The 9,619-nt window shown below is 33.8% G+C and overlaps 1 protein-coding gene across 1 annotated transcript; it reads left to right on the top strand.

Annotated features, from left to right (window-relative positions):
- Positions 3,897-6,865, top strand: LOC104777476 (alkaline/neutral invertase CINV1). Its single transcript, XM_010501738.2, has 6 exons — positions 3,897-4,039; positions 4,420-4,829; positions 4,927-5,358; positions 5,461-5,651; positions 5,739-6,106; positions 6,385-6,865. The coding sequence occupies exons 2-6, from the start codon at positions 4,464-4,466 to the stop codon at positions 6,681-6,683; spliced, it is 1,656 nt and encodes a 551-aa protein (XP_010500040.1). The 5' UTR covers positions 3,897-4,039; positions 4,420-4,463; the 3' UTR covers positions 6,684-6,865.

Raw genomic sequence — 9,619 nt, 5'->3', positions numbered from 1 at the left:
CATTTTCGCATAAAATGGCTACTCAAGAAGCCCAACTTAACTTATAGGAGGATTAGATTATAGTATTTTAGTTTATGTATAATAATATTTGATGGACCGAGTGGATTAGGTGCACGTGATTGTAATTATAAAATAATTCGCACCATTCACGCCACATTAAATATACACTTTTTTTTTTTTTTTATCAATGTCAACCCAACATGAATATGAATATACAAATCATAAATATTTGTGATCACGCCAATTAGAAAACTCAATGCGGTGATGCGTGCCAACGGCGAGTGTCACGACTCACGACTACTTTTTTCTATATATATATATATATATATATATATATATTAGTTATTAATTTATTATCTCTATACATGTTTTCTTTTTGTGAAAAAACATATATAGGATTTAATTAATTATCTCTAATATTTTTATTTCTAGATTCAGAACAGGATTTATCATAACCTATAATGGACAGGTCGATTCTTACATGTGCCGACTTGTTTCTAAAGGGAAGTATTGGTTTAGGATTTAGAAAGAATTTTAATGACTTTATGTTCTTGCTGATTGTTAGAATCATAGAAAATTGAAAGTTAAAAATGAAGATTCTAAGAGATTATTTAGGAAGTTTTTTAAAATCTTGATGATTTGTTTTTTCTAATCTCGTAAAATCTTTCTATTTGATGAAAGAGTTTTCATGACTTTTGTTATGAAGGAAATGAAATAAAATCCTAAACCAATAACATAAAATTTGACTTCATTAACAATCCAAGATTCTTTTGTTTTATTTGAATAACATAAAACTTTTAATGATTTTATAAAACTCTTAATCCAATAACACTAAATTTATCAAGATTTTAGATAACTTTTTACAAATTCACAACCAATAACATCAAATTTTTAAAGAGTTTTTAAAAGTCTTGATTGAATAACAACATATTTTACCTAACTTTTAAAGTCATTAAAATTCTTTCTAAATCCTAAACCAATACTTCCCTCTAATATTTGAATATTATAATAACCATATAATGATTAATATTTGACATATATGATATATCATCAAATAAGTAAGACCGATTGTACACTAAGTAAACTGTGTGATATAGAAATCGAAACGGGCTGATAAAATATTACGAGATAAGACCAGTGGCAGACGTGATATGATAAATGCTTAGATAGTGGGTACTACCGTTTCATTATAAGAAAATACTATTTTATTTCATTTGATATGTATATATGTTGGTATAAAACTTTGATATAAAATAAAATCTACAATGTGACAAAAAGAAAAAAAAAAACTAATTTATCTACTTATTAGTCGTCGGGCAACAACCCAACATACTTGGTTCCTACCACAAGAAACACGTTTTGACCAAGTTGTTATTTTCCCACCTTTTTCAAAGAAACCAGAAATAGGTTTGAACTTACCATAGAGAAAGTAAAAAAAGAAGTTTGACAAAAAATTTGTCCAAAAAAACAAATAAGTTTGACAAAAAAAAAAAAAAAAAGAAAGAAGGAGAAAGTAAAAATAATAGCTTCAACCACCGATTTGTAGTTGGTAAAACAAAAGACAGGTGATGTTTCTTTGCAAATAAATATAGTTGGTGACATGACATGATATGTTCTTTTAAGCCTAAACCAGAAAAATAGCTTAATACAGATCTCTGCTACTAACCGTTGATAACATGATATCAATGTTTCCTAAACAAAACACAAAACCCTCCATCTATGATAAGAGCTTTCCGGAATCCAAACCTCTCCAATATCAAAAGGAGAACATAGAGGGATTTGAAATAAAAGCTTCGTAGCTAATCTGAAAAAAGGAAAAGATAATCACTACAACTAAATTATGGAAAAAAAATAGGAAAATTATGTCAAATAAAATACCAAATGGTAAAGCCTATGGGCTACAAATTTGTACATAAGTCACGAGATCATTTTTTTTTTGTTAAAGGGTTTTCATTAAGTTATGGAATCACATATTTATTAACTTAATTATTAATATTTATATAGATATTGAAAGTAATTACCTTTTCTTTTTGATACAGATAATTTACTTCTTTTTTTTTTCTGTTTATTTATTATTAAGGGTTTTAGTTTGGTCTTTTATTTTATTTTCTGGATTATTCTATAAATTGATGAAATGTTTGTCAATATGACAAAGGAACACGAGGAACATATGGTTAACAGCTTAAAACACTATTTGTTTAGTCATCGACGTGTATTGCATTTTTTTGGTAGCTTATCTTCCACGATATGTTATCCAAAATGCTAACCACCTTATAGTTTATGTCATTTTTCCACTACAAGATATCTATTCAGCTAATCATCTATTCCACGATATGTTATATCCCAAAGTTGCAAGTATCTTATAATATATATTTTTAACCACTACAAGGTAGCTATTTAGCCAATCATACATCGAAATGAATATTTCCATTTTATATAACCATATAGGCAACTTACCTCAAACTATAATTACATCATTATACATGCGGATACTAAAATCCAATGTGTTAATTTTCGTAATTGTGGAAAGAGATCGGAATTGGAACTTTCATTGATAAGCAAAAGGTTGATGTCAAATTCTATGAAATTAGATAAATTTAAATAGAATCAATCAACAAAATACCACAGAATGGACTCTATTGATGATGTTGTGCCAACTGAATTTCAATACGGAAAAAATAAAATGTTGTGGCTACTGGCTAGTATATTTCTTAGAGAAGCTTGTCCAAATTTGTTGTTAGGCTTAGCTTCTCTGTTTTTATTATACAGAAATTTACATTGTTACTAAATTATCCTATTGTAATAAAAAATTGTTAATTTGTCTGAAGACTGAACATTATTTAGAACTAAGTTTTTAATTTGCTATCATATTATGAATGATGATTTTAGTGAAGACACGCAGTTATAACTCTCTTATCACTTGAAAACACGATGAACAACTCTTTTACGAGTAACAAATATGTGACAAACTGGCCACAGTTAAATTCTCATATTTCGTTATGAAAAAAAAGATAATATCAGACGATGACTCCACGTATGCATGTCTATCCCATTGCATATTATAATAATAAAAAAATAACCAAAAAAATAAAAATAAAACCCCATTTCCTCGAAATTCTTATGTAATAGTCACCTTAATATTATTATATTGACTCAATATTTGGTCTACATTAATTATATGTTCCCCATAAAATAGTTAGCAAATCCGGCTCGGATATATGTAGGTCCAACGCCTTTAAGTATTTTTTTATCCACCTAAAATTTTATTTCTTCATCCTGTAAAGTCCACGTTTTCCATATACAGTATATAAAAAGTACAACTTTTCACAGAAAAAAAAACGAATTCTTCAATCTTTTAGCCGGCAAATACAAATAATTAAACGTTTTAATGGACCAAAATTTTATAAATTAGAGGAAGAAGTAAAAATATACACTAATTTTGACATTGGAACTTGGGACTACCTCGAATAAACCCTAACAACTTGGAGAGATAAAATTAAATATTATAGAGAAGTTGTCAAAATTTATTTTTATTTAATAAAAAAACAAATCGCAGTAAATAATAATATTAGTGTAGTATTAGTTAATACCTAGTAAATGTACTGTCCACCTAACACTAACAAGTTTGGTGTATATATATTGTCCGAAAGAAAAAAAGAAAGAAACGGGAAACCGATAAATCAAGTTTTCGTAGAGAAAAAAACAAACGCCAAATCAGACGAAGCAGGTCAGATCAGCTACAAAACGTCGTCGTTTAGTCCACGTAGACTTCACAAGTATACCTTTTTGACCGGTTATAACAGGTCAACTTAAATTCTCGTCTTCAATTTTACCAGTCACCGTTAAAGCGTTCCGTTTCGCCCGTCGTTATAAATAACAGCTTCTTCACTCTTTCCCTTTTTTTTTTCTTTTTTTCCTTTCTTCTTCCCTCTCTATAAGTCTCTCCGTCTCTTTCTCCTCATTTCACGACGGAGATCATCTTCTCCTCCTCCGCCTCCACCGCCGCCGCCGACGATTTTTCAGTTATACTACGCCGGAGGTTTGTCTCTCACTTTTTTTTTTTTTTAAAAAGATTTCGTTTGGTAGATTTTAGATCTGTTTTTTTTTTGTTTCTTTCTTTCGCGAATGATTTAGTTCTGGTTCTTGTAGCTTTATTATAAAGTTTGACTCTTTTTTATGGATCTTGATCTGTTTATGAATTCATTTATACGATTTGGAATAAGATTTAGCTTTTTAAGGCATAGTTTTTATTCGCATAAATCCGTGTAACACATTGCATCTAACAATAAGTTAATTTCGCGTGTTCCAACAACACAACACAACTCGAAGAGTTTTTTTAATTTTGTTTTTTTTAGGATTAGGGGTTACATCAAGATTTAAAGAGTCAACTAATGTTATAATTTTTTTAAATTTGATTAGATCTTGGTTTAGAGTGTGATTACGAATTAAAAAAAAAACTTGAGATGGAAGGTGTTGGATTAAGAGCTGTGGGTTCACACTGTTCTTTATCTGAGATGGATGATCTTGATCTGACTCGAGCTTTGGATAAACCGAGATTGAAGATTGAGAGGAAGAGATCTTTTGATGAGAGGTCCATGAGTGAGCTCTCGACTGGTTACAGTAGACATGACGGTATGCACGATTCTCCTAGAGGTAGATCGGTGCTTGACACGCCTCTTTCTTCTGCTAGAAACTCTTTTGAACCTCATCCTATGATGGCTGAGGCTTGGGAGGCTTTAAGGAGATCTATGGTCTTCTTCCGTGGTCAACCCGTTGGTACTCTTGCAGCTGTTGATAATACCACTGACGAGGTCTTGAACTACGATCAGGTAAATATCATATACAAAGTTTTGATCTTTGGAATAATTGATTTGTAATTCGTTGGATTGGCTAAACAAAGTTTTGATCTTTTTTGGTTGTTTGTAGGTGTTTGTGAGGGACTTTGTACCGAGTGCGCTGGCGTTTCTGATGAATGGTGAACCGGATATAGTGAAACACTTCTTGCTTAAGACACTTCAGCTTCAAGGTTGGGAGAAACGTGTGGACAGGTTCAAGCTAGGAGAAGGTGTGATGCCTGCTAGCTTTAAGGTGCTTCACGATCCTATCAGAGAAACGGATAACATTGTTGCAGATTTTGGTGAAAGCGCCATTGGACGTGTGGCTCCTGTAGATTCAGGGTTTTGGTGGATTATCCTTCTCCGTGCTTACACCAAATCTACTGGAGATTTGACTCTCTCTGAGACACCAGAGTGTCAAAAGGGAATGAAGCTGATCCTGTCTTTGTGCTTGGCTGAAGGGTTTGACACATTCCCCACGCTGCTTTGTGCTGATGGATGCTCCATGATTGATCGGAGAATGGTAATTAAGGACATCTTTGATCAATCTTAGACGCATTAAAAATATTAGTGATTGGTTATCTAAAAAAAAATGATTTTTTGTTGTGTGGTTTTGAATTTGAAGGGTGTTTATGGGTATCCAATTGAGATCCAAGCATTGTTCTTCATGGCTCTGAGATCTGCCTTGTCGATGTTAAAGCCGGACGGAGATGGCAGAGAGTGCATTGAGAAGATCGTTAAGAGACTTCACGCCTTGAGCTTCCATATGCGCAGTTACTTCTGGCTCGATCACCAGAACCTCAATGACATTTACAGGTATACTTGTATATGCTTTAAATGATATATATATATATATAAATCATCAAAAGTTGAGTAAAAGCTCATACAAATTTTTCTATAAAGGTTCAAGACAGAGGAATACTCCCACACAGCGGTGAACAAGTTCAATGTGATGCCGGATTCCATACCGGAGTGGGTTTTCGACTTTATGCCTCTTCGGGGAGGCTACTTTGTGGGAAACGTAGGACCTGCCCATATGGATTTCAGGTGGTTCGCACTCGGCAATTGTGTTTCCATACTCTCTTCATTGGCCACTCCAGATCAGTCCATGGCCATAATGGATCTCCTTGAGCACCGTTGGGCAGAGCTTGTAGGTGAGATGCCCCTCAAGATTTGTTATCCATGCCTCGAGGGCCACGAGTGGCGTATCGTCACTGGCTGTGACCCCAAGAACACACGATGGAGCTACCACAACGGTGGATCTTGGCCAGGTCTATTTTCTTTCCCTGGAGACTGATTGCATAAGACATTTCATATGCTGCTTGTTCGGTTTTGATTTCAATTTCGAGTAACTTCAGTTCGGTCCAACTTTTATGTCGTATGACCGCATTTCTTTCGTTTTTGTATATATATTTTTGTGGCAACCCTTTGATATATTCTGTTTGAAATGTTGGATAGACATGACATGTTGCGTAGTGATAAATTTGTCAATACAATCCGAATAGTTGATTCTGACCGCCTTTTTTGTGTTTCTTTGCTCAATGTGCAGTTCTGCTTTGGCAGCTAACGGCGGCGTGCATTAAGACAGGGAGACCGCAGATCGCAAGACGCGCGGTTGACCTCATAGAATCGCGTCTTCACAGAGACTGCTGGCCAGAGTATTACGACGGTAAACTCGGAAGGTACGTTGGAAAACAAGCAAGGAAATACCAGACTTGGTCTATCGCAGGTTACTTAGTGGCTAAAATGTTGCTAGAAGACCCTTCACACATTGGTATGATCTCTCTCGAAGAAGACAAACTCATGAAACCTGTTATCAAGCGATCTGCGTCTTGGCCGCAACTCTGAAAACCGCTTTCGGTTTTTGATCTGGTCCTAAATTTGCCACGATATGATTTTTTGTTGTTGTTGTTGTTTGTATGATAATGTTATTGAAAACTTGTGCGGGGACAGACTTAATTGATTGCTTACTTCCTTGCTTTGCAAGTAAGAAAAAAGAAATGGGTAAAGCTCGTTTGCCGTTTTTTTAATCAACATCATGCTCTTTATCTCATTTTGCGCAATTGCAATCGCCAGTTAGGCATAGTCACATAGTGTGGGAATCACAATATCTTTCAGTAATGATAGACAGGTTATATAGGTAGATATAAGTTGTCGAAAATGGCAGGAAATGAAAATTCATTATAGAGACTTCAGATTTGTTATAGATATTGGGTTGAGATGAAATCTACAGTGAATACTCGTCACAAGTTCAAATAAAGATGGATCACATACGAATCTACGACCATAAGTTTCACATTTACAATAGCATTATAGTAATGAATAAATTCGTATGTGAACAAAATATATATATATATATATATATATGCAAAAATACAAGATACATTCAATTTATACTCTCCTTTGTTTATGTATCTTCCATTTTATTTAGTAGTTCTTGATTCCCTCTATATGTATGATTTCTAACATAACATAACAGAGATCCAAATCAGAAACATAAACATAGACATATCGTCCGTAATAAACATAAGAATCAAGGTGTTTTAATTACTGAGAATAATAAGAAGTTTGATATTGCATCACAAGTTAGAAACATCAAAGAGTTTCGATCTTCTTCCAAAGAGAAAACTTTCTACCCCTTAGTCGACTTCTTCTTCTACGTCCTTTTCGTCATCTTGGACTTGTTATATATAGCTAGCTAAAGAAAGAGCTTAAAAACAAAAAAAACACCACAAAATTTGGGTGAGAGGTTTTAAATTTGTTACAAAGAACAAAGAATCTAGAGCAACTTTACACGTACATGATGATGAGCGATATCTTATCGTTACGCGTGGTGGCGATGTTAATTTTGGGCTTCTAACTAAAAACCAATTGACAATTAGTAGACTAGCCCTAATCCTTTATATATTAAGATAGTTTTATCAAATTTCAGATGTGGGACTTGGATTGTATTCCAACAATCTCCCCTTCAAACCAAGGACCACATATGGGCTTTTAACACGCCTCCTCGAGATGATAACTCCATCTCGAACCGATCCCACTTGACCGATCTAAACCCCTTCTTGGGCCCCATTACTCGGGTTAACAAGGGGAATGTCCATATCCACTTTTCTAGGTCCACCAGAATTTTAACTTTGGACTCTGATACCATGTTAATTTTGGGCTTCTAACTAAAAACCAATTGGCAATTAGTAGATTGGTCCTAACCCTTTATACATTAATGATAGTTTTATCAAATTTCAGATGTGGGACTTGGATTGTATTCCAACAGGCGGCATAGCCATAACAACTGCAATATTCCATCCTCGCATGTCACATCCACCAACAAGTTCCAGGGCCTTCTCTAAAGCATCTTCTCCAAGAATATAAACAAGAGCATCTCTGTAAAAATCAACAAAGAAAGATTAGGACTTAATAATAACTTGAGAGTTGTGTGGAGGTATAGCAGACACATACCTGCCACGGTGACCGTTTGAGCCTCCAAAAATCATAATACCCGTGATCTATCCACATGAAGAGAAATGGTTACACATCCTTGTGGGTTCTTGGAACAGTTTAGTGATCTAAACTTGAACATTGTAATATAAATTCTTGCTAGTTAAGGATGATAACTTAGTGTAGGAAATTGTGTTTTTCCGAGATAAAGATTAGTTGTTATTGTTGTGGATCGTTAGAGAATCAGTAGCTATCAGCAATTGTCATCTCTGTTTTGTAATCCTCAGCTTCCAGAAGATAATTTTGTTGTCGATGATGAAGAGAGATCATGTAAACTTTTCGTTTTGGTCTCTTTTCAGGTTTACTGAGCTGTAAGCACTTGTTATCATGTCTAGGTGAGCTTTTGGATTTGTTTTTTCCACACTTCATGGATATTTAGAAATGTTTTTAACTATGATATATGCAAAAGATGCGAGGACCCTAGAAATGTCAAGGTTGTTGGTGTAGAAGGATCTAGAAGATCCTCTAGTTAATATGAGATATTGTAATATTTATTATTTAGATATTATATATTTGCAATCATTATAGTTTAGGAAACTCTTGTACTATATAATTCTATGTAACCTAAAGCTTATGATTATGAGAGTCAATATACTATTTCCTAAACACTAAGGTGTTCTTCTCTCATCAACCTTTATCATGGTATCAGAGCAGGTTTGCTCCCGAGTTTAGATCTAACCATCAGACTCGTTTTATTTTATTTTCTTGTTAAGCCAAATGCTTCCACATTCAAGTTCATCATGAACCTCTGAATCTAAGCTATCGAGTTTCTCTTATTCAAATCTATTATCTTAAACCTCTGAATCTAAGCCAAGTGCTGCTCTTTTATAATTTTTATTTTCAAGCCAAAAGTGCTTCTAACATTCAAGCTTTTTATGAGCTTCTGAATCAAAGCTATAGTGCTTCTTTAATTTTTTTTTTTTTTAAAAACCATCTTATTTTCCAGTTTTCAAGCCATCGATGCTTCTTCAAAATTTTATTTGTTATGTTTCAATCCAGTTAAAAAAAAAACATCACATCTGCTTACAGCCATCACCATATCTATGTTCACCGGGTCTATCTAAGATATGACTTAGTCACCACCAAGACGTCGGAAAGCAAGCTTCGATAGTGTTGCTCAAGCACGAGCTCTACCACTCTACTAAGATCAATCTCAAGCCATTAATTCCACATTTGCTCCATTACCACTTTGAGATTGAGGGGGCGTGTAGAAGGATCTAGAAGATCCTCTAGTTAATATGAGATATTGTAATATTTTTTATTTAGATATTATATATTTGCAATCATTA

Source organism: Camelina sativa, chromosome 3, assembly GCF_000633955.1.
Source record: "Camelina sativa cultivar DH55 chromosome 3, Cs, whole genome shotgun sequence".
Classification (NCBI taxonomy): Eukaryota; Viridiplantae; Streptophyta; class Magnoliopsida; order Brassicales; family Brassicaceae; genus Camelina; species Camelina sativa.
This window is presented reverse-complemented; position numbering and strand designations above follow the sequence as displayed.

What these genes read in the sequence shown, in the direction of transcription:
- LOC104777476 (XM_010501738.2), top strand. Translation starts at nt 4,464, where the DNA reads ATGGAAGGTGTTGGATTAAGAGCTGTGGGTTCACACTGTTCTTTATCT. An exon ending in CCATGATTGATCGGAGAATG is followed by an intron (nt 5,359 to 5,460) that starts GTAATTAAGGAC and finishes TTGAATTTGAAG; the next exon opens with GGTGTTTATGGGTATCCAAT. An exon ending in AACCTCAATGACATTTACAG is followed by an intron (nt 5,652 to 5,738) that starts GTATACTTGTAT and finishes TTTTCTATAAAG; the next exon opens with GTTCAAGACAGAGGAATACT.